The sequence below is a fragment of the Pongo abelii genome, chromosome 18 (assembly GCF_028885655.2).
Source record: "Pongo abelii isolate AG06213 chromosome 18, NHGRI_mPonAbe1-v2.0_pri, whole genome shotgun sequence".
Lineage (NCBI taxonomy): Eukaryota > Metazoa > Chordata > Mammalia > Primates > Hominidae > Pongo > Pongo abelii.
Window position 1 is genome coordinate 75,832,749 of NC_072003.2, and position 26,858 is coordinate 75,859,606.

The 26,858-nt window shown below is 35.5% G+C and overlaps 1 protein-coding gene across 1 annotated transcript in view; it reads left to right on the forward strand.

Annotated features, from left to right (window-relative positions):
* Positions 1-26,858, forward strand: part of CNTNAP4 (contactin associated protein family member 4) — a 291,788-nt gene that overhangs the window by 252,622 nt on the left and 12,308 nt on the right. Inside the window, exons 17-21 of the mRNA XM_024233533.2 lie at positions 463-681; positions 13,922-14,161; positions 16,512-16,736; positions 18,109-18,242; positions 19,103-19,190. Coding sequence (XP_024089301.2) covers positions 463-681; positions 13,922-14,161; positions 16,512-16,736; positions 18,109-18,242; positions 19,103-19,190 — 906 coding nt within the window. The remainder of the gene's footprint in view (positions 1-462; positions 682-13,921; positions 14,162-16,511; positions 16,737-18,108; positions 18,243-19,102; positions 19,191-26,858) is intronic.

A 26,858-nucleotide genomic window follows, 5' to 3' on the forward strand; every position in this document is an offset into this window, starting at 1 on the left:
TTAGTTAATTACAAATTACTTAATCAACCACTCATTTTGATATACTTCTAAGCTGTTATTATCTTAATATCAAATGTGTATAGCATGCCTTAAAAATTATGTAAACTTTGAGTCACTGTAACAATTATTTTTACATACAATGCCAGTTGCTATTTAGTTTCCTTGCCTTGGATAAATAGCTGTACTTTTTATCAATAGGAAAAATTAGCTCTGAGGAGGACTATCTTAGAATACCATTTTTTTTTTCAAAAATGTGAATGTATTTAACTGTCTCTTTTCATATCAGAAGACCTAGCTCTGTGTCACTGTCATGAGTTTCAAACAATAGCATTCAAACCATCTATGTTCGTTATCTTTCTATTCAGCGATTGTTATGCTGTAGTGCTGTTCCTAAGTATATTGGAGACTCGGCACTCCACCACAGGAACTCACTAGAACAATCTTTATGTGTAATATTTTCAGCTCCGACAGTAGTGACGTTTTCATTTGATGTGGGGAATGGGCCTTTTGAAATCTCAGTGCAGTCACCCACCCACTTCAACGACAACCAGTGGCACCATGTGAGGGTTGAAAGGAATATGAAGGAGGCCTCCCTTCAAGTGGATCAGCTGACACCGAAGACACAGCCCGCCCCCGCTGATGGGCATGTCCTGTTACAGCTCAACAGTCAGCTTTTTGTGGGTAAGTTCTCTTTTTAAGCAATCATTTAATTGTATGATATATGTTCAGAAATGGCCCAAGATAAAATAATATCAACTATAAGAACAAGGATAGTAACAACAAGCAACAATAACAGATCACCACGGATTCAGAAACTGTGTCCAAATGCTTCATTTCTTCTGCATAACCAGCCTGTGAAATGGGTATTATCCGTATTTTACAGATGAGATAGCTGAGCTTCCAGGGTTGACTTGCCTACAGAAATTCATCCCATAAATGAGATTCAGATTTGTGTTTAGCTAATTCCTATTTGTCTGCCTGCCTGCCTGCCTGCCTGGCTGCCTTCCTTCCTTCCTTCCTTCCTTCCTTCCTTCCTTCCTTCCTTCCTCCCTTCCTTCCTTCCTTCCTTCTTTCCTTCCTTCCTTTCTTACTTCTTTCCTTCTCTCTCTCTCTCTCTCTTTCTTTTCTTTTCTTTCGAGAAAGTGTCTCGCTCTGTCACCCAGGCTGGAGTGCAATGGTGCGATCTCGGCTCACTGCAACCTCCGCCCCCAGGGTTCTAGCAATTCTCCTACCTCAGCCTCCCGAGTAGCTGTGATTACAGGTGCCGACCAGTACGCCTGGCTAATTTTTTTGTATTTTTAGTAGAAATGGGGTTTTGCCATGTTGGCCAGGCTGGTCTTAAACTCCTGACCTCAGGTGATCCACCTGCCTCAGCCTCCCAGAGTACTGGGAAGACAGGTGTGAGCCACTGCACCCAGCCTTACCTGCTTTCTTAATATTACAGGTTACATGATTGGTTTCAGCTTATTTATTTATTATATTAGTATTTTATTATGATACCAGGAATGTTTATCTCTATTCTCAGAATTGTTGAGGAAGCCTTCTTTGATGAGGAAATCATCCAGCCGATGCCAAACATTGGACACTCCCCCGGTCCCCCCGCCCCCCGCCCCACCAACTACCACATTGAAAACGGCCAATAGCAAAAAGAAAAGAAAACAAAACAGATACCCAGTGTGTATAGAATTCATGTTTGACAGTTTCACCGGTTCCTCTGCTATTTTCCCTCATTTTGCCCATTTTTTTTCTGATATTTTCTGGTCACTTTCTTAATATTTATATCAGAATGTTGTTCCTTTATTTCCTAAATCCATTCATGTGGCATTTATAGGTTTGATAGTGGAGTCCTTCTGGATGTGTTTGTTTTACTTTGAATCTTTGCTAATTAGTTTGTAGAAATTATGGACCATGAATGATCTCTTACTTGATCACTTCTCATATATTTTAACATAAATGAAGACATAAAACACTATAAAGCAGAATAAATGATAAGTTATTAGAAATTGTACTTCAAGGCCAGGCATGATGTAATCCTAGCACTTTTGGAGACCAAGGTAGGGAGATTGCTTGGGGCCAGGAGTTTGAGACCAGCCTGGGAAACACAGCAAGATCCATCTCTACAAAAAGTAAAAAATTAAAAAAATTAGGCAGGCATGGTGGCACTCGCCTGTAATCACAGCATTCGAGAAGCTGAGGTGGGAGGATGGTTGAACCCAGTAATTGGAGGCTGTGGAGAACTATGATCATGCCACTGCACTCCATCCTGGGTGACAGAGGGGGCCCCTGTCTCAACAACAACAACAAATAAATTATTTTTCAAGAATTCTCAAGAGTTACACTTTTGAAGAAAACTGATCAGATCCCCATTACACCTTTTATTTCTTAAGAGTCTGATCTTATTAACCTTCTCTCACTGGAAAGGATGAAGCATATTTGCAACATATTTGAGGAAGACATATTTGGGATTTCCAGTATATTTGTGTACTTACTATTTTGATCATTTATTATTTCCTTTACTCAAATATTTAATGAATATCTTCTATTAGTAAGGCACTGTAATAGACAATCTAATCATGGTCTTGTGACCACTTGACTGACTGACTTAAGGGTATGAAAATAATAAAGAATGTATGAGAAGAAATATATAACTTTTAATAACATGCTAGAAGCTCGGTCAGGAAATTGACAAAGCTATTTCTTGAATTACAAAAAATGAGAGGTGGCCACAACAAAAGGTATGGCAATTTAAAATCTGTCAGTAGCTTGGAAATAGCCTTACTATTCTTGGAAATTGAGAGGCTGAAATAGTCCTCAAATTTTTCAGTGAAATATGCTGCAGTTTGCCTGTGGATGACCTTTCATTCTTGGTATGAATTTCAGCTTCATGAGATGGAGTCACTATATGTTGTGTCATGTAGGAATCCTGGCCTTAACTTGATTTCAGACAGTTGTAATGAAGCACTATTATGTCATCAGAAAACTGCTTTAAAACAGACTTGAGTCTTAGCGTCGGTCGTGTGATATAATTTTAATAAGGATCTGAAAGATTTTGTCTTCATGGAGGCAATTGGTTTGGCCTTCGACCTCACTATATGTGTTGAAATGTGAGGATGGGTGTTATTCCAAAGTTTTATAAAAAATAAACTGTTGATTATATTGAAGTCAAGTCACTGAAAATAAAAAAGATGAGGCAACATAAAGATTTGTGAAAAAAGGTGACATATACTGTTAACAAAACTCTCTTTATACAATTTCCTCCTTTCTGCTCACAGACAACTGTGAGCAAGTTGACATGATTTAGTGTGGTGATACTAAGGGAAGGGCTCATAAAAAAGAAAAAAAAACACTTGTAGTCTTGGGTAGAGAAAATCATTGGCTGTCAAAACACCACATGAGGGGCTTGGTTTTATCTTCAACTCCACCAGAGTGAACTAGTCTGTTAGGAAAGGGCTTCAATCAAGTTGATAAAAACAGTGCTTGCAAGACAAAATATTCATTTATCAATTTACAACATTACTATCACACAAATCAGAATTTAAGAAAAATTGTAGCTGGAGATATTTTTTTTTTCCCTGTAGCCAGACTCAATGAAAGACACATTATAATTGAAAAGGTTATACTGAATTAGAGCATGGTGAGTGAAAAACTAATTTAAAAAATCAGTAGTAATTAGAGCTAATTTAATAAAACACCTACTAGGACCAAAGAGTTCTGTGTCTTCCTGAGAGTATATTTCAGTGGAAGAGAAGAGACAAGCAATTAAAAAAATCTGTATATCTATCTAGAAAAAATATATATATATACAGGGAAAAAATATATATAATATAGAGAAAATATATATATATAACTATATATAGTTTTTATAGTTTATAGTTACATAGTTACATATTTCAGTGGAAGAGACAAGAGACAGCCAATAAAAAATAACTGTTTGTATATATAAAAAATTTTATATAACTATGTATAGTTTTATAGTTTATATGTAGTTATAAACTATATATAAACTATATAGTTATATAATTTATATGTAAACATATATTATAAACTAATATATATAAACTATTATATACTATATATAAACTATATATTGTATATAATATAGTATATATTATATATAAACAGTATAAGCAATATAAACTAGTTAAACTAGTTTATAGTTAAGCTAAACTATATAGTTTATATATAACTATATATAATAATTACACATATAACTATATATTATATAACTATATATAAACTATGTAACTATAGTTTTTGTATATAGTTTATACATATATAAATATATAGTTTATTTATATATAGTTTATATAAAGTTATATATCATATGTATGTATCCATACATGTATGCATGCATGTGTGTGCACATACATATGTACATTTTCAGGCAGTGATAAAACCATAAAGTAAAAAGGATAGCATAGAATCAGGCAGTGATTTCTGTTGTGGACTTCTATTTCAAGTAGGGTGGTCAGTGCAGTCTTCTCTGGAGTCCTCTCTAGCGACGTTAGCAGAGTCCTCCTAATTTGAGCAGAGGCCAGATGAAACAGAAGAGAAAACCTTGTGAACATCTGAAGGAAGAGAATTCCAGGCCATGGCTCAAAGTGGTGGGAATAAGCTTTAGGGATTTAAGGAACAAGGAAAAAAACAATGTGGCTGGAAAGAATCAGAGTTAGGGAAAGTATGATGGGAAACAAGATTGAGGTATATATCGGACCTTGTAGGGCCATGGCGAGGACTATGGATTTTACTCTAAGGAATCAGAGGAGTGACATAATTTACATTTTTCAAGCTCTCTCTTACTACCCAGAAGGATATGGATGGAGGAAATCACATATCCTCCACAGTGCAGGATCACACAGGCACTATCACGGTGGTCCCTCTGAGAGATAATGGTGCTACAGGCTAAAGTAGAAATGTTGAAATTTAGATGCACCCAACTTGCTAATGAATTGGTCATTGATGTTAGTGTTTTACTATTTATCTATGATAATATGCTTGGGGATGAAATGCTTCTTTGTAGGTCTTTGGTTTTCTCACATTATTTGCCAGTTTTTGTTTTTGTTTTTATTTTTGAGACAGAGTCTCACTATGTCACTCAAACTAGAGTGCAGAGGTGTGCTCACTGCTAACTGCATCCTTGATCTCCTGGGCTCGAGGGATTCTCCCACCTCAGCCTCCCAAGTAGCTGACACTACAGGTACATGCCACCACACTTGGCTAATTTTTGTATTTTTTGTAGAAACAGGGTTTTGATATGTTGCCTAGGCTGGTCTCAAACTCCTGGGCTCAAGTGCTCCACCCGCCTCAGCCTCCCAAAGTGCTGGGATTACAGGTGTGAGGCACCACACCAGCCTAGCTTTGAATTTCACTTGGAGTTAGCTTTTCTTGTTTTCTCCCTTCATCTTAATTTATAGCAATGATTAAAGCTGTTTCCTTGCTCCACAATCCAAATTATATACCACAAGCCATAAGCTTGCCAGGCTGCAAAGTGTCTCTGGTCCTTCTTCACAGGCCAGAGAAAATATTTCATCTTCTTCCTCTCCTTTAATGAGACGCACCTGCTCTGTAATCACATTCTCACCAGTAAACTGGGCTTCTTTGTTTATAGATTTTGTTCCAGCACATGTCATATGTAGAAGGACCCCTCTCCCATTCCCTCGCATATTAATACCCTGAAATATGTTGGGGTTAAGTCTTGCTCTATTCTCAGAGCTGGTGACTCCATGGGTGACTGGTAATCTCTACTTCAATGCAATATAATTGATTTTCTGGTTACAGTTTTAAAGGGTAATTTAATTTCCCTTACTTGCAAGTTCAAGAATTTAATTTGTGGTTCATCTGTCCATCTTAAAGATAATTATAGCTAATCAGCATTTTCAGTGTGCATATCGACTATCTTTGTATCTGGATATGGGGCAAATGAATGAGGTAAACGTGATTCTGAAAAGTAAGTACAGTTTTCAGCATGACTTTATTCTTCTAATAAAAATGTTTTAAATACAGAGACTGATGGTAATAATAATAATGTTTAAACAAGTTTAGAGATTAAACAGACAACAGGAGGACTATAGTTAATAAAATTGTATGGTATTTGAGATTTTTGTTAAATATAGTAGATTTGTCACAAAAAAGTAACTATGTCATATTATAGATTTGTTCATTTGCTTTATTACAGTAACCTTTTTACTACCTCTGTGTTTCCTGTAACATCATGTTGTAAGCCTCAAATATACACAATAAAATTTATCTTAAAAATGAATAAATTACTTGGAAACACTGTTTTTATAATATAGGACAAGACTGAAAGACTGTTAGTGTTACTCATTCTAAGATAGATGATGTTATTATTCCAGCATTAAGGAGTTTTGTTAAAAATGCACCTTCTTCTTGGTAAGCAAATTTAGTAGAACACTATTGTGGAATATTTCAAATAACAAAGTTATTTTAAAATATAAATAGGAAATGTTAGAAATTTCAATAACATGGAAATATATTAATTTGAGATACTATGTTTAACACTTTACCTGAAAATAAAATGTGTAGATATTTGGATATATAATTTTGATTTAAATTATATTCTCCATCTTACTAACTGGGTCTATGTTGGTAATATTTATTAGCATTAAGTTTTTTGAGATTAACATTTTTTAAAAATTTGAGATGGATCTCTCTCTCTGTCACCCAGACTGGAGTGCAGTGGTGTGGTGCAATGTTGGCTCACTGCAACCTACGCCTCCCAGGCTCAGGTGATCCTCCTGCCTCAGCCTCCAGAGTAGCTGAGACCACAGGCACATGCCACCACACCAGGCTATTTTTTGTATTTTTTGTAGAGACGCAGTCTCCCTATGTGCCCAGGCTGGTCTTGAACTCCTGGGTTCAAAAGATCCACCCGCCTTGGCCTCCCAAAATGCTGGGATTACAGGTGTGAGCCACCACGCCTCACCTGCAGATTAGCATTGTTGGTAATCTCTCAGAAGTGGCTGTTGCAATGAGACCATGTGAAGGAATCCAATGTATTTTCTCCATTGCTTCTTCACCCTCTCTGCTAAAAGCCAGTCATAAAGTATGTTCACATCTCAGAGTGAAACTCTGAGGAAAGATTAATGCTTTAATTTCTGAGAAAAATCAGTAAAAATAAATAGAAAGCACTTAAAAAAATGTGATCCAGTTGGGCAGCAGTTATATATGACAATTGAAATAGGAATAAGGAAATGATAAATGGAGTTTCAGAGATGCAGCTAGCATTAGCCTACATCACCCGAGCAATACAAATGAGAAGGCTTTTGAGCAATCCCTGATGTTTCAAATATTAGAACAATTAGCTTCAACTAACCTAAACTGTAGGATGTCATGCAAAGTAAAGGAAGAATAAAATAATGCACAAAACCCTTGTATGACTAAGTGATAAGAATTAACATCAGTATAATGTGATAGATTAGACACAATGAGCAGCAACGCAATGAACATCTCCTCCTCTCCTCCAGATAATTCCAGCCATCACATCACATTGCTTTTTATAATAAAATGGATTCGCCTTCTGTTTGTAGCCTGTCTTTCTCCATTTTTGTTCTTAGTTGTGACATTGGGTCTTTACTATCCTTTTCATGTTCTTTCACTTTGTCCTTTGTGTGTGTGTGTGTGTGATTTATGCCTATCTTAAATAGTCCTATTCAGAACTGCCTCTTATTGTCTTCTAAAAAATGTTTTAGGACCTAATACTAATCAGTGTATTGAACACGTGCCCTTGACTTGCTAACACTGAGGACTTAGCATCCAGTCACTGCTGTTATCATAGACTCACAAACATTCTCCAGCCACAGAAATGATGGAGAGAAAAGAATCAATCATTTTTAAAGCTGAAATGTGACAGTGGTCATTTTCTATTTTGGTTTGTAAACTCAGCATTTTTGTAGAAGCTTCTTAAATTAGCCTTGAATTGATTTTTATTCAACCAGCTCTGCAATTTTTGTTTCCAGTCTCGATTCTTTTACTGACAGGTTTTTAAACGGGGCTAACTTTATTTCAGTACTTTGTGACTCTCATCTGGAGGAGAAGTAAGGACCCCTGACATAGTCAGAAGTAACTTGCTTTGCATTTGAATTGCATCGAATCTATAAATATTTATCGACATTTTAGAGTGAACGATTTCTAAAAACCACATGCAAATGTTGATGTTGAACTCTAAACATATTGAAGCTCTGAGACTGTAGTGATCAATCTCAGCTGTGTGTATGTGTGTGTGTGTGTGTGTGTGTGTAAACGTGTGTATTTCTGTGATTTCACCTGGGAGCGAAATTTCTATGTCACGGCATATGCATAGGCTAAGCACAGGAAATAGTGCCATATCTCTATTCACCATTGGATAGCTTCCTTTACAAAGTGGCTGTTCAGATCTCTTGCCCATTTTCTATGAGATTGTCTTATTTTTTAAAAAAAACTTCCTAAGAATTCTTTATATATTTCAGATGAGTCCTTTTCATATAAATTTATTACAAGATCTTTGACCTCTCTGTGAGTTGATTGTACTTTCATATTGTTAATGGTGTCTTTGAATGGACACAAGTTATTAATTATAATATATTCCAGATTTTTATTTTTTTAATTTAGGTTTTTGGTACGCTAAAATATAGTTATGGGAAGAGAATGTCAAGCAGCCTTAGGTTTGAATTCAGTAGAATAAAAGTCACATTTCTCTTTAATATAATCAAATCATTTATCTTAATTATGCACTTCTCCCATCCTTAAGGCATCTTTTTCATGATTAGCCTAAGACTCCCCGAGTGTACTTTTCTGTATCCAGTAGGTAAATCTTAGAGATCATTGACTGAGGTCAGAATTCAGATGGGATGTTTGGGGACAAGAGAATGTGATTATTCGTCAATGAACAACAGTTGATTTCTCTAAAATAGGCTTTAGTATGGTCAAACTAGAGAGTTGCTCTGGCTTCAATGTGTGAGAAGTCTAAATAGACTCATTCTTTCTGCTGCTACTATGACTGGGGCATGTTTTCACCACTGACTTTGGTTTAGGGAAAAGTGACTGAATTTTCTGCCCATGACACTGTTGCTTACAACAGCTGCCTCTTTGAACCACGATAGTTCTTTGAACACGAGGGAGAATAGTCCTCTTCCTCCCCTGCTTTCCAGGACTTTGCTTAATAAAGAACATTGCATGACAAACTTAGAGCTGGGCCTCCAGATTCCTTGCCTTCTATATTAACCAACACCACCATTTCTGCAAGGCAAAGTTTTCCGCCAGGAAGCGGACAGTGTTGACGGTCCAATGCTTGACATACAGAAGACAACTTTTTCCCTTCAGTCTCCTGACTTGGTCCTGGGCCCAGCCTGCATGCCCTGTCACTTTTCTGCCCCAAGTTAATTTGTGGTTGGAGCTTTGCCTGTTTTTCTTTGCCATAGTGTCAAAGTCAGGGAGTGTCCTTGTACTGTGCCAGGCAAATTTCTATAGCTTTGAATTTTAAAGAGAAGGTTGAGGATCTTGATTTCTTTATTTCTGTAAGGCCCCTGGGTGAGTGGGTGAGTTATGCAGTTGTTCCCAATTAATTCTCAATAATATTCAAGCACAGCACATGAATAATTTGCCATTAAAAATTTAAAGTGTAATCTCAAAGGTCTTTCTGCCACAAAAGTAGTGGAAAATTGGCATAGGAAAGAACCAGCTTCTACTCCATGACAATAACATCTGTCACTTATAGTAATTTCCTGAGAATAATAAACATGAGGAAAGGGTTTGGTGCTGGGTCTCTACTCAGCACCCAGACAAATTATTTAGATGCAAGACCTCAATACCATTACATAAGTGGACAGGTTCAGTTAAACTCAATAAACATGGAAAGGTTGGGCATTTGTTTCACAAGATACTCAGTGTTTGTGAAGTCCCGAAATTCATTATATCTGATATAGCATGGCAGGTAAATTGATAGAAAATTAATTGGAAGACAGTTCCAAACGTAATAGCTCAGTGGAAACATCCGGAATCAATTAACCAAACTGCAACTCATTTTAATTGGACACACTCTAACCCTGAAAAGGCACTGGAATCTTTAATTAAGCTTTCCAGCCCAATCCTATTTACATTAGCCACGTTTTTCAGAAAAGTTGCATCTGAAAATAAAGTTATTAACTTGAAACTGAACAGTAAAGGAAAAATTCTAAATACATGTATGACACAACGGTTTGTGTCTAATTAGATATTATGTTTTCTGGTCATTTAAAGTGTAGCTTAAAACTATTTGATTAGGTAAATAACAAAAGTACAGAATTAAGATGTCATGTTTTTAAAGTTGTGTACTGATTTTCTTCTCACTCTTACAAATATTATCTAAGCATATATTTCACATGTATATACATTTATTTTCTTCTGCTACTCACCCCACACTCTGACTTTCTTCTTTACTGTGTATTTATTTTTATTATCTTGTGGTAAGCTTATGTTTCCCCATCTAAATTTATCACTAGAGCTTTTTGTCAGCAAGATTGATTTCATATAGTTTCATACCTTCAGTGCCCAGAAAGAGCTGCTAAATAAAGCTTGGAGAGCTGAAGTGCTGTTCAATCCAAAGATGATCTGATGCATACAAGAAAATGGATAAGTCTTCTTTTGCCAGATAGTGGTGTGAAGTGCAAAGAAACTTCCTTGGAATGGAAGGCTATCTGTGGGTCTGAATCCTGCCTCTGCCTCTAACTAAATGTGTTTATTCTAGTATTTCCTCAGATGGACCTGTGGACCAATCTTTGAAATTCTCTATGCCCCTAGTTTCCCATCATCCAAAACAAACTAAACAAACACAAAAAAATCAGAACAGCTGGAAACGGACTTTAGTCAGTTGTTAGACCCCAAGTTATTTAGTTATGTTGTTACTGGCAGAATGAGATAAGCTCCTAAGTTAGGGAGACTGCATGTTTCAGAGCAGCAAATGTATAACAATGCGATTTAATGTTACTGTATACTGTAGACTGTATACCATGATTTAACGTGGGATAATACAAAGTAAATTAAATATACCAAGAACACACCTTTAATTCAGAGTTCACAGAATGTGGCCCCCCTGCAAAAAGTTCCTGTGCGGAAGTGAAAACCACGATGTGAGCTGGACCTTACCCAGGGAAGAAATATCCAACAAGGACGCCAAAATAATCCTGGCCAAAGACTTTGGGCCCTGGGAGCTCACTGAGTTGAGTCAACAGAGTGGAAGAATAGGGAGGTGTGAAGATAAAGAAGCAGCAGCTCTGGTATGGAAGAAAAAGAAAAATCCTGAGCATAAGGGCAGAAGAGAGACTTCAAGAATGGCAGGTCCTCAAAAAACTACAAATAGAACTACCATGTGATCCAGCAATCTCACTAGTGGGCATTTATCCAAAGAAAAGAAAATCAGTGTATTGAAAAGACAGCTGCATCCCTAAGTTTATTGCAACACTATTGACAATAGCCAAGACGTGGAATCAACCCAGGTGTCCAATAACCAATGAATTGATAAAAAAGTGGTGTATATATGTAATGGAATACAATTCAGGCATAAAAAAGAATAAAATCCTGTCACTCACAGCAACATGGATGGAACTGAAGGGCATTATGTTTCGTGAAATAAACCTGGAACAGAAAGTTAAACACAACATGATATCATTCATATAAGGAAGCTAAGGAAAGGGTGATCTCAGAAGTAAAAAGTAGAACAGAGGATACTAGAAGATGGGGAGGGTACAGGGAAGGGGCACAGAGATTTGTTAAAGGATATACTATTACAGCTAGGTAGGAGGAAAAAGTTCTAGTGTTGTACACCACTGTAGAATGACTATAGTTTACAATAATATGTAGTTTCAAATAACTAGGAAGATATTGAATGTTCCCAACACTAAAAAATGATAAATGTTTGAGGTGATGGAGATGCTAACTACTCTGATCTGATCACTACATATCATGTATATCACAACATTATGTACCCCATAAATATGAACAATTATTGTGTGTCTATTAATTTTTACAACAGAACAACAAAAAGGAATAAACAACTCAATTGGGCACCCATATTAAAAATCTTAAAAAATATGGAAGAAGTAAATGTAAATGTAGGAGGAATTAAACAAGAAGATTTCCAGGCATTCCAAAACTCTGTGATGAAATTAACTCCATGCCTACCATGCTCACTTATGACAATGGCAATATGTTGACACTCTCTAGATTTATAAATAGATTTATAAATAGAATGGCCAACACCCTTAAGACCTTGGCATCCTTCACTGAGGAGAAACAAAGTATGTAAATGGAAACATCTTGAATAGACATTTAAATACAGCAATTGGGATATAGTTATAGCTATGAATCTGAATTCTGAATAGTGTTAGTGTCCATAAGTCCAGAATTCTCAGGAATTCTTTGAGGTTCCTTTTCATAGTCTTTCATTATTTGCAAAGAGATAATTAGTTTATTAGAAATGTTCATTAAATTCGGGCTTCATTCTCACTCTCAGAGACCCAAGCATCTCTGTGGGGCAAAAGGGGTCCCCTCTTTACCCAGGAAGCACTATGCCCATTTCTCCCTTTTCTACGTATATTGTGGTTTAACAGATGAATGCATGGATTTCATAGTTATAACACAGAAATTATTTGTCTATCACTGTTCTTTGTGCTGGCTATACAGTAGCTATTGAAGTAGCCCCTGTTGAATGAAGGCTAGGTTAAGGGGCTACCTAAATGATTTGGAAGAAATGAAGTGAACATGTTTTAGGAAAAGATAATTTATATGTAAAGAGTACATACAAGGTCTTGGTGATGAGACAGCATCATTTATCCAAAGATGGAGCTGCTTCTTAGAGGCCTCACAACCGTCTAATTGCCTCTCAATAGAATTGCCAGGTTATTTAGATTAGGGTACTCTTTTCCCGCTTGAAGTTCTGAGCATTAACTTAAGAGTATTCCTGAACACAAATTTATGTATGAATCTACCCAGGGCTTACACTTCTATCAGGGTAGTGCTTCTAAAATGATGGTCTAGTGATCATCTGAATTACAATCTCCTGCAAGCTTTGTTAACTCTTGAGATTCACAACCCTGTTTTTGGACCAGAGAACCAGTATCTCTTGGAGCAAACTACCGAGTCTATTTATTAGAAGCTCTCCATGTGATTATGTGTTACCCGTATTTCTTAAAGTTTGAGAACCTCTACCTTAGAATAATAGGGTCTGATTCCAACCCAACATTGTAGACCTCTTCAAGGGTGACTTGATAAGTACATATGGTTATGTATTCAATAAACGTTACCGTTACATCACTTATTTCTGTATGGATCCCCCTTTGCAATTTTGTTAAGAATCTTTCCAAGCATAAAACACTGAACACTAGACTAACCTTTAGAAAAGCAATCACTGGGAAATATGTCAGCCAAAAACAAATAACCTGACATTCAATTACCATCTTTTCAATGAATGGATAACAACCAAAGGACCATATCAATGCACCATCAGAAGATCTCAAGGACTCCTTCATAATTCTCACAAAGTTAAAACTGTACCAGAATCAAGATCGGGTTTAAATATGAAGGACAAACCACACTTACCCAGCAATATATACTTATTCAAATTCCCAGAAAGTAGTTTCTACATTAAAATAGCGATACATGTAACTGTTATTTTAAATGAGAGTAGTGTATGACCTCTATTTTATTCCTCAATTTAAAGACCAATAAATATTTTTTTAAAAAAATACATAACATATTCAACTTTTAAAAAAATTGAATTAAAGTTGTATCTTTCTTGGAGTCTATATTTGACTGTGAATTGTGTTTCCAAAATTATATTTGCTCATCCATTTTTTTTGCCGTTCTCTGTAAGGCCTCAGTTTTGTTTGGTCTTTAAATCCTGAATAAAACACCTAGGAACATGTTTCCATTTGCAGTATTTCCCTTTTAGGTGGAACGGCCACCAGACAGAGAGGCTTTCTGGGCTGCATTCGGTCTCTGCAGTTGAATGGGATGACCCTGGATTTGGAAGAAAGAGCCCAGGTGACTCCAGAAGTGCAGCCAGGTTGTAGAGGACATTGCAGCAGCTATGGGAAGTTATGCCGCAATGGAGGGAAATGCAGAGAAAGACCCATTGGGTTCTTTTGTGACTGTACTTTCTCTGCATACACAGGGCCATTCTGCTCAAATGGTAAGTGTGGCATGGAAGACTGTAGGAGGAAAATGTATTCAATGTGAATTAAATGTCTGACAGTTCTTTTCTTTGCAGCTATTTGAAACAAAAAAAATTCAGTTTCTGAATTTCTTTGGCAAAGTATCTATTGAATGTAAAGAATGGGTACAAAATCCTGGTGATAAGACAGCATCATATATTCAAAGATGGATCCCATCATATTTCATTACTTAAATATTTGACTCATTTATGAAAAACTAGTGTTTGTTGATGATAAATCCATTAATAGTCACCTTTATGTATTTTAAAGTGTTAGTTGCTCAATCTGCTTTTTTCCACCTAGTGTTGATGCTCTTAAATAATATGGCTGTCAACAACCTGCCCGATGGGGCAGTTCTTTATTTTAAAATCATTTAAAGCATTACTTTTTTTTATTTGTGACAGAGTCTCACTCTGTCACTCTGTCACCCAGGCTGGAGTGCAGTGGTGCAACCTCGGCTCACTGCAACCTCCACCTCCCAGGTTCAAGTGATTCTCCCGCATCAGCCTCCCGAGTAGCTGGGCTTACAGGAGCCCACCACTATGCCCAGCTAATTTTTGTATTTTAAGTAGAGATAGTGTTTCACCATATTGCCCAGGCTGGTCTCAAATTCCTGACCTCAAGTGATCCGCCCACCTGAGCCTCCCAAAGTGCTGGGATTACAGACATGAGCCCCCGTGCCTGGCACTGTTACTATTATATTTGTTGAAGATATTCAACAATGCAACGATATTTAAGATGCGTTGTTTTTTATTTTTATTTGAGTTTTTTAGATATATTTTTTCCAGAAATATAAACAATATACCATTAAATATTGATGTATTACAAAAATAGACATACTTATACATTAATCATACATTTTATTGTACAATATTTTGAATATCTGCTGGGTGAAATAAAATAGCAGAATACTTTTCAGCTTCTCTCATTATCTGATATACGTCGTGGAAGAAGAAAAGAACAATTGTAGGATTAAGTGTTCTAGACAGACTTCTATGAATATACAAACATTTATTATTCTTTCATAGTTCCTCATAGAAGACTGACATCCAACTTAAATTCAATTACTTTATTTAAAGTGTCTCTTGGCTATTGAACCTTTTCCTGAAGGAGGCTAACAAAACTTGGCTCCAAATTAAAACAACTCCTGACTTACAAAGAAAGCATGGGGATGAGTTAATAAAAAGTTGGCCAAATGCACTTTTCAAGTCATCTTCTTTTCTCAGAAATAATCTATAATTTACAAATCAACTTGTGATCATAATCATATACTGCTGGTACCATTCTAGGACACTTTTCATGTTTAAAGTGATAATTAAGACCACTTCATTAAAATAACATGTCTTCGTTTTCTGGATATAAGTAATTTCCAGTTCATCTTGCTAAGTGCAACCATAAATGTTACTCTGTATGCACATATTATATTGAATATAAAATGTATGTTATAGATAATAAAATAATGAAACAATAAAAAACTCTTAAATGTCAAGGGAGCCTAAACATTACTGTATGATCCAGTAAGTATCATCTACAACTTGTATTCAATAACCAGCCCTTTTTTAGTAATGGAGAGAAGCAGATTCAGGAATTTAAAACTAGTTATTCCTTGTGCCGTCGTCTTCATTTTCATACGTATATATTTGGTGTGTGTGTGAGAGAGAGAGAGAGAGGAAGAAAGAATAGAGAGAATTTGGGATATTAATCTCATACAAGGAAAATACTACACTTTTGTAAAATGATTTAAGAGGTTGGTTTGTTCTGTTTGTTGATCCTATTTCCCTGTATCATGTTAATACTAGTCTTAGCTTTCTTTTTATATACACAATAACTATGAGAAAATGTTTAGACATAAAGGAAAATTTCTGCCTCTCGATCCTGGGAAAGAAGAGAGTCTCTCAAACATCCTTCCTTCCTAACTATTTTGTGGATAGGATGCCCTAGACTTCCTTTAAGATACACTTCATTTAAGATTGTACTATCTGCAATATAACAGATGGGAGTTAAAATTTAAATAAAAAAGTAGATGATCAAGGAGATAGAAGACAAGCCTGGTTTGTGTTTGAACTCAGATAAGAAAGCATTTAACTTTCAACTGTAAAATTATACTATTGCATTAATTATATGTCATTTTAACAGAAAGCCGTTTCAAAGATCATTATGAAAGCTCTATTAACTTACTTTATTATTTGATTCTAGTTTGGGGTTGGTTCTTCTATCTATGCAATTCATTATTTAAAGAAACTAAAATATAATTATTGTAACTAAAACAAGATCCTTGTACTTAAGATTTTTAACAAAATATATATATATATATATATATAATTTCAGAGATTTCTGCATACTTTGGATCTGGCTCATCCGTGATATACAATTTTCAAGAAAATTATCTTTTAAGTAAAAACTCCAGCTCCCACGCTGCTTCATTTCATGGTGATATGAAGCTGAGCAGAGAAATGATCAAATTTAGTTTCCGAACAACACGAACACCAAGCTTGCTGCTTTTTGTGAGCTCCTTTTACAAAGAATACCTTTCTGTTATCATTGCGAAAAATGGTGAGTTCTTTTTAGATGAGAGAGAGAAAATTAAATTAGAACACTAGCTCTGTAATAATATGGATCATTCTTGTGTTCTGGCTTCTCAAGCTACAAACAGAAAAATGGAGTGTGCCTGTTTTTTGTATTCATATTTTTAGTACTGTCCTATAAGTATAATCTAAAAGGATTATTTAAAATGATTAAGATGCCTTTATCTCTTTATAATTTTGATAATTTTACATATTCAATGTATAATTTTATTTATATAAAACACTTATTATATTATTGTTAGAAGCTCCTTGACTATTCCATATGAATATCAATATTTGTTTTGTCGTTCATTTTGAAATAAGGTGTCTGGTTGTACATAAGTATTTCCTGCAAATCAAAGAAACATTAAGGGAGTGTTAATAAACCAGAATTTTGAACAAGAATATGTCCACAAGATGACCTTTTAGTTGTACTTTTAGTTAAAAAAAATCATCATGGGAAAAAATGGTATATCCATGCAGTGTTAAGGGCATGTAGACTGGGAAATGTGTTTCCTACAGAAAACCATTTACTGCTGTTTTTCTCTTTCCCATATCTGGATTAAAGGTAAAAATTTTGGAAATAATTTCTCTGGATAAGAAAAGGAAACATACAAACATGTGACTATATCATTTCAACTAATTCAGATATATCCCAAGGGTACTGTACTGAACACCAAAATAAAAATAAGATTGTTCGATAAGTGTATTTATTCTTACTGTGCATTTTGAGCTTGAAGCTTATTTATGTATTAGGGCATTTTCTTTGTCAAATTGAAAGATATCCTGTGAAATAAATTAATTGACATCTCTGCAGGCAATTAAATGAGTAGTACTAATTCTGATGGTAAATTTGGCTTAAAATCATTCATCTTACCAGTATTTCATTTCAAAGTCTATGACTGTGACCACTTGGACGTATTTCTTATCTTTAGTAAAACTACATTTGCCTTTAATAATTTCATTAATTGTTGTATTTCCACAGTGTGAGATATATTTTTTAAATATTATAGGAACAGAATATTATTGCAATATTAAGCAATAGGTTTGCATTTCAGAAATACTTAATATTATTTTTTAAGGAGAAGCAAGTGCAGAGATTTGCATATGCTTAATCTGAGTTGATGTTATTAAAGATTTGCAGGAAAGAGAGTGCTTATGTGCAACGTACTTGGTCATGATTTTGAAAATACAGTATTGCAATTTCACTTGGAAACTGACTCTTGGGGATTATAAAAAGGTATCTTTCAATTTTTCCCTTGAAATGAATAAATAGCAACAAAAAATGACTCTGATTTTTAAGTAAGCCTTTCTCAAAGTACGATTTTTACTAAAAGAATCACAATTTTTCCCTACTCTAGGAAGTTTGCAGATCAGGTACAAGTTAAATAAATATCAAGAGCCTGATGTTGTTAACTTTGATTTTAAAAACATAGCTGATGGACAACTTCACCACATAATGATTAACAGAGAAGAAGGAGTGGTCTTTATAGAGGTAATGTAGTAAATTCAGCAGAAGCAATGATTTTAATGACTCTCCAGCATGAAGGATCTCAAGCAGAAATTTGATAATGAACACAATAAGCAGAGACACTTTCAGTGGTCTTCTTCTGTAGATAATAGACCTCAAATGTAGTCAGTATTCTTTTAAGCAATAGGATTTTGTTCATTATATTATCAACATCAGATACTTTAAATGCCAATCTTTTCTAAATTGTTTCTGCTCAGAAGGAAAATGATGTCATAGTGTGCTACTGGTAGGACCATTACTACGCTAATGAAACCGGTTTACTTTAGATAAATGCAGTAATAAATCTATCAGAAAATAATGATTGTAATGTCAGAATTTTTGTTAATGATATGAGTCACAGCAAAGAAAGTGGAATTATTCATGGAGCCAGTTTTTGAAGAAAAGCACTAATAATTTTTTGTACCCTGCCTAGAAGAAAATTTCTCAGCTGCCTACCTCAAATAAAAATACCAAGTAAAAGTGTTAGGTGAAAAATAACCTTTTGTATCTTTTTGTTGGCTTCATCAATTGGATTCCTTATCCAGTGGAGAAAAATAAAATGATACAAGGTGATAGAAGGTAGAGTGCACTGGCATCTGAGGGTAGTATAGAAATAATACTATTATTATATTATATATTAATAATTATATATTAATAATTATATAATAACACTTAGAAAAACCTTTCTAAGTGGCTAAGCTTTTAAATTTCGTTTTTTTCTAAATGTTTGGGGCCATGCTAACAACTGCTTAATGTATCTTTTTCTCTTGTCCTCCTTTGCTTCCTGTCTTCTCAACAAAACGTCATCCATTTGGATGTTTTTATCTCATGTAATAATTTTGTAGATTGACGATAATACAAAGAGACAAATTCATCTATCATCAGGCACAGAATTCAGTGCAGTGAAATCTCTGGTATTGGGCAGGATTTTAGGTAAGTGAAAGAAACAACCTTTCCCCTAACCATGCTAACCATGATACATAAACGTGGATCAGAAAAGTCATATTACACACACACACTTCATCATGGCAAAGGAAATCCCGCCTATTTTGATTATGAAGTGAGTGATAATCAAGATAGAGGCATATTCAGGCATGAGTAGCGGCATCCTGTGTGATGAGCAAGCATCTTCCTTTGATGGTAAGGTCACTCTGGTCTCTAATGAAATATGATATTATTCTCACATTTCAAAAATATTAAATAATTGAAAATAAAAAATAGCAAAGTATGTATTAATTAGGTGCCAAATATACAAACTTTCCTCTAATGATAAAACTAAGATTAGATTTAAAAAATGAAAGAAGAATACAATTACTTTTTCTTCTAGTTAGTTAATATGCTTCAGATTATGACTTGGATCCTATTTGCCTTGTTGCAATGTTGCCCTTGGCAGCCACGCTTGCTCAGATGCAATCTAAATGCCTTATAATTCTTATTTGTTTCCATCAATTACCTTTAATTACAGCACTGGAGTAGAAATGCACTGTTGCCATTTTAACATCAGAATATGTTTGCATTTTTTTACACTTGCCAACCAGGATTAAATTGAAAAGTAAATTTTAATAGCTATTTCATTTTTAATTATACATTAATCATTAAGAGTATTGGAATTTCACCTTATTTGAGGAGAGGGGGGTTCTTGTAGCCTAATTTTTATTGCTACTCTGGTATTTGACACTAATCTGAAATATTTTGTCCAAGATAGTAAATGGAATTTTATTTTTTGACCTTTGCAGTTATTTGTACCTCAATTAATCATTCCTTATGTTGCCTGTACCTAATCTCAGAATCTTGAGAATGTTTGATTAAACCCATAGGTGAATGATCAAAATATTGGCTCCTGAGAAGGTTAATAGTTCAGCAAATAAATATTTATAGGCTTTCAAGTACTATAATGAGCACCAAGATTATGTGTTCTTATTCTCCAAACAAACAGGGAAAATACCATGAATTGCAACGTTCTTCCATTATCTATAGTGGACACAAAAAATATGTGCAAAGTACTTCTTAGATGTTTGGAAGCTTAACTGAAAAATTCCAAGGGAGTCTCACAGTGTTGTTATATAAATCCAGCTATTTAAGACTGACATGTGTATCATTTGCTCTAAGAATATGTATATAGCCAATAACATATTTAGCATGAAATGACGATTCCACTTTATTCTGTAGCTTTAAAGTTGATTCAAATCTTGTCCCCTGATGTATAATTAACAGATAAGACAGTGTGCACTCTTAAGTCTGTGCACATGAGTATTAGCTTTAGACGAAACTTCAGATGCATAGAAAAACATGGCTGGGCTCTCCCTTTGTTAAAAACAAAAGAGAATATATTTAGTTATTTCATATTTAGTACTGGGAAATATTTATAGCTATTTCAGGCCACTGTGGAGGTAAGAACATTAGTGTCTAGGAGACTATTCAGCTCTGGGTGTGTAACTATCTAGCTCTGCCTATTTAGCTTTGGATATGTGACTAAGGTATTTCTGAACATTATTTTTTAACAACATTAGAGGGTCTTATTCCATGTATAGCTATGGCATAGCATAGGAAGCCAAAGAGAATTGTAAAAGTCTAAACAAACAAGCAGCAACAAAAACAAAGCCTCAACTGTTTTAAGTGTGGGACCCATCTACTTCCCTACAGATGGCTCTCAGCTTTGGGGGAGGTAAGCGTGCAGGTGGCTGGGAAAGGGATGAGAGCCCCAGAGAGACCCAGGATGAGGCAAAGATGTAGGGATCATAGGGTGGAGCCCCAACTTCTGCCATGAGGCAATCTGTCTAAAAACCTCTTTGCTGAACATCAGGCTCACAGAAGACTCAGCTCCTTATTCTGTCCTCACTTAAGCCGACCTTTGCACATAACTATTGTTATTTACAGAATTAAAAATATATGCAACTGTGATTTGGAAGAGTCCTTGTCCCCCAAACTCTACATTAGTACAGTAGATGCCATCAATGAGTGGAATCATAAGCTGATACTACATTCACAGATGTCAAGAAGAAATATTAAGTAGGTTTTCTGTGCAAGATATTATACCACTGTGAGTAGAAATATATTCAATGTATTATAAAACAATTGGGAAGCTGATTTTCATCCTATAAGGAGGATTGTATTAACCAAACAGTAGAATAACATTCACTATATTTCCCTTTTTGTAAATGAATAAGGGAGATTCCTATAGAATTAAAGATGTTAAGGTTTTTACTCAAGAGTTGCATATTATCCAAATATGCATATCATATATGCTGAAAAGTAAAAGTCCAAACTGAGCAATGAACTTTATGGTCTCAGTCAACTCACTTTCCTGAAAGTATAAGTGGTAATTTATTTGGCATATGACTGAGGTATGGATCTTGATTAGGGACTAATCATTTGTAATTCAAAGGAAACTGATAACTTATGGTCAAATTTTGTGTGGTATGTGAATTTACAGCAAAATGTTACATAGTATATCTTTATATTTTAATGCAGTATATTTATAGTGAAATAGATCAACAAGAATTATTAATATTTCAGAGAGAATTGTTCTGTCTTGAAGTCACTTATTGTGTTAGTCCAGGTCCTCCAAACAACAGCTGTGAAGACAGGATTAAGCATGTGAGGATTTTATTAAGGGAACAATCATGTAAGAGAAAATGGGAAGGAGCTGGCTAAGGCAGACAGGACCGTTAGATGTCCATGACACTGTCTACAGGGATGGAGAGAGAGAGGGAAAATTAGACAGAAGCACAGAAGTATCTCAGACCAATGTGCAGTCTAAGAAAGATTTAGCAAAATGTTCAGGGAGCCATTGAGTTAAAGTCAGCCTCCAGAGGAGTCCCTTGTTTGCCAGGGATGAGCCTGCCTTGGAATGCCTGCTGTGACCTGCCATTGGCTGGGGGCAGTCCTTGGGAATCATGGCTTTGGTACAAGCATGAGGATGAATTTCAGAGCCCAGTAGTGGGGACCCTTGGTCAATTAATCTCCCTGTAGTTGGTGGTCTTTGAGGCACATTCTCACGTTTCTGCACTTATCAAATGTGTTTTGCATTTTTGTAAGCCCAGGTGACTCCTTGATTCACATATTAAATACATACCTTGTGATCACCTACCATATAAATGGAGAATGCCACTCAACAAGGTAGACGTTACATCTGCCTTTCAGAGCTTATGGCAGTGGGGATTTCGATAATCATGATAACAAAATGTGCCTTTATATCGACATGAGTATAATGTGCCCCAATATTGCTTTAGATAAAGTAGTCCCAAATTACCCTCCAAATTAAAATATATTAAAATTCTTCTGTTTTTATAATTTCTGCATATTTCTTCCAAGGGAGTAGAATATAAACATCACCATTTTTTTTGGAGTTGTAATTTGTCTACAATTACAACAAAAGACTTAAGTATATAACTATCCCATGGTTTTTCAGGTGGAAAAAGAGATATAAAGGAAATATTTTCCCTCTCTTGACTTTTTCCAGTACTCATTTCTTAAATGTAGAAGGGATTCTAGGGGTAATTTTGAATAGCTGACCCTGTTAAAAAACATTACTAGAAGATATTGAGAAAGGTGGGTGAATTTTAAGAAACAATATCAAACTGTACTATGATGACATGGTAACCATTTCTAACTACCTGTTACAATTAAAATATAGAAGTACTTAATAACTTTGGCAGTAATAATGTATTGATAGTTTAGAGCTATAGTGGGAAGATCAAGGTTTTAGTTAAACAGCTGAGTTCAGATCCTCCCATAATCAACAGACTACATTGCATTTGTTTTTTATATTAAATTTTACTTTAAAATTAAGCTCTTGAGTTCTATTCCTGGACACTTTCATATGTTAGATTAGTTTTATGATTTATTTATGTAAAAACTGAGAGATTGTTTTCACTCTTTCTCAGCATATAGCTTTTCTATATTAGATATGGTGGTCCATAATAATCATTTCTCTTTTTTGGGGCTGCAGAGCCAAGATGTACTCTCAAATTACTGCAGTGGAGATTTAGGCCAGATGTAAATGAAGTGTGTAGGCAGCAAGGAAAAGGAAGTCTACTCGATCTCCTCTGAAGAGCTTTAAGAGAAATCTCCAATGTGTCAGGAATTCTTTATGTAAAACTTGCTTCAATGCTCAGAGGTGAGGCAAAAGGTGACCTAGGTAAATTAAGGGAACTGTGATTTTATAAATATATCATGAAATAACTTTCAAAACAATGGATTGGTTATTTTAAAAGCATGTTTTAAAAGGAAAGTGCAAGTTAGAGCAAGAAAAGTAAAAACAAAATCTATCTTACAATCTTTTAAAAAATGTATCAGGTCCATTGATTTTTAATTTTTTTAATAATTAAAATGTCATAGACTGTCTTCAGTGCGTAGCATGACTTTCTTCTTGTGAAGGCTTTAGTTGATTCCAGAGGGTTAGCCATATTGTATTGAGCTGGCCATACCTAGAAGCTTATTCTCGTAATCATAATACATGAAAATAGATCAGAGGTGTCATGTTCCAAATCCAAAAAGTATTCATGACAGTGAAAGAAACACATCACCTGATTTTAATAGTAGAACAAATGATAACTTGGAAGTTGAGATTTTGTCAGAAGCACATATAGTCACAAGCAGATGGTCCCTGTGGGGTGGGCAAGTGTATTCCTCTGACAATGATGTCACCTGCAAAGCTTTTTATTTGGCAGCCAAGCATAATAACACATAGAGCTCTACTTACACTTAAAAAAATACCAAATGATAAAAGCAAGAGTCACCAATCCAAAATTATATATTTTCAGGTGCCTCAAATCTAGAAACCTTCATACAATGATAAAACAAGAATTTCAAAAATAAAAAGGAGAAAGGGATTGTTTATTTCTTTAATTACTAACATGCCTTAAAAGGTACCCACACCAGCCAGGCACGGCGGCTCACGCCTGTCATCCTAGCACTTTGGGAGGCCGAGGCAGGTGGATCACGACATCAGGAAATTGAGATCATCCTGGCTAACATGGTGAAATCCCATCTCTACTAAAATACAAAAATTAGCTGGGCGTGGTAGCATGCACCCGTAGTCTCAGCTACTCAGGAGGCTGAGGCAGGGGAGTCGTTTGAACCCGGGAGGCGGAGGTTGCAGTGAGCTGAGATCATGCCATTGCACTCCAGCCTGGTGACACAGCAAGACTCCATTTCAAAAGAAAAAAAAAGAAAAAAAAAAGTGCCCACATCAGGAATAAGTAAAAAATAAAGCCCCGATTAGGCACTGATGCTAATATGTGAGTGAGTTTATTAAAGAATAGTCATCCATGTAAGGAAGAGAAAGGAAGGGATTGGCTGGGGTGTGAATATGGAACCTGTGAAGCAGAGAGAGGGTACTATGCAGCCACAACAAGGAGACACTGCAAGATCAGTATGATCAGGTGTTCCTAAACCACGGGCCAAGGACCAGTACTGCTCTGCACAGCAGTAGGTGAGTGGCAGGCAGGCAAGCAAGTGAAGCTTCATCTGTATTTACAGCCACTCCCCATTGCTTGCATTACCACCTGAGCTCTGCCTCCTGTCAGAGCAGCCACAGCATTAGATTCTCATAGGAGCGAGAACCCTACTGTGAACTGCACATGTGAGGGATCTGGATTGTGTGCTCATTATGAGAATCTAATGCCTGATGACCTGTCACCAACTCCCATCACCCCCAGATGGAACCGTCTAGTTGCAGGAAGAGAAGCTTAGGGCTCCCACTGATTCTACATTATGGCCAATCGTATAATTATTTCATTATATATTACAATGCGTAATAGACAGAAAGTACGCAATAAATGTAATGCACTTGAATCATCCCAAAACCATCCCCCCACTCCCATCTGCGGAAAAACTGTCTTCCTTGAAACTGGTCCCTGGTGCCAAAAAGATTGGGGAACACTGAGGCTGATGATATTCCAAAGGACTAATCAGAATCAGAGCAGAGAAATTTGAATTCTACCAGCATTGTCTATTAAATGTAAGGGGGTGTTAGAGATGATTCTCATGCCATCATAGTACAATTTAATATTATTACATAAAAATTATCCCCCTTGCTTGATATCTACTTGTAATGCTTGCTAATGGTGATTGGAGTGAAAAATTGTCACTATAGTTCATCCTCATTTGTAGAAATTAGTACTAGACGATGGGGAAAAAAGCATTTCCTTTCTTTCTGGTCTTCCCTGTGAAAAGGCAGATAGTCTGATGTCATGTCTTTAAGTACCTTGTTCACAATGTACATAAGTTCCAATGCCAAAGTGAGTGACTTGTCAATCAGCTTCCTTAAGATAAATATTTGCTAGAAAATTATAGAAAAAGAAATCTCTCTAGGATGTAATTAATTAAAGGAAATATACAGATATAAAGTTGTTTTGCCAATTCATTAAGCTATTACTGGATCACAATTCCACCACATGGGGAAAAAGAAAGATCTCAATGAAGATATTTACATAATCTTATTAAAGTTGTATAAAACCTCTCATGGGAAAATATGCTCACATTTTGAATAATGATGTAATTTAACGCACAGTAAAAATGACTGAAAAAATCACTACTCAAAAGTTGAATGAAATTTATAATTACTATTTGTTATTTTTTTGTGTCAAATGCATAATGGCACAAGAACACTAACAATAATGTGTTGATAATTCACGATGGTAGCAGTAAAAACCAGATTGCATCAAATTAACTTGGTTGACATTCATCCATCATTAATAGGGTGTGCTACATTTGCTTTTTATCTCCAAAACTCATTGTAAAATTAAGTTCTGAGTTCTGTTCATTTATATGTTATAGGAGTTTTCTATAAGCCCGGAGATTATTTTCACTCGTTCCGAGTAGTAGCTTTGGTATATTTAGAGGCGATGACCCATAGGGATCATTTATCTCTTTGGAGTCCGCAGAGCTCAGGAAGCACACTCAGGTTTCTGCAGTGGCAATTTAGGCCAGATGTAAATAAAATGTGTGGTCTGAGAGAAGAGGATGTCTACTCAATCTCCCCAGAAGAGCTTTAGAGACAATCTTCCATCTCAAGGATATTTTAAGTAAAACCAGCTTTAAAGCCAAAGGGGTACAAAAGAAAGTTTAATTAGCTTACCTAAGTACACTGTGATTTTTGCAAACATCTTGTAAAATGATGCTCAAAATGGGACAGGTTATGCTGAAAGCAAAAGGGAAATACCTGCCACTGTAAGATAGCTGCCTGTACATAACTTGTGCATTAATCAGGCTTTCAAGTTTATAACTCAGTACAGTAGGTTTGGTTGGCAAACAAATACCTTTTATGATAAACTGCCTCTTTATTCACATAGTATTTTTTGTCTGCTTTGCCATTTTACTTTCCCACTAACTCTTTTTGTGTTGAGTCCCCGGTGGAATTGCATAAAATAGTAAAAGTGTGCCATTCAGTTCTAGCCCTGGCTCTCTTGATTCACTGCACCATTTTTTTTTTTTTTTTTTTTGGCAAGCCTTCTTAATGGATTCCAGACATTGAGATCTTTCTTTTTAAATGACTCCTTCTCATAGGTAGGACATATAAAGTACTTCGTTTTCTGAGTTTTTATTTTTTTGCTTACGCCACAGGAAATTTCATAAAGCACTCCTTGTAATTGTTCT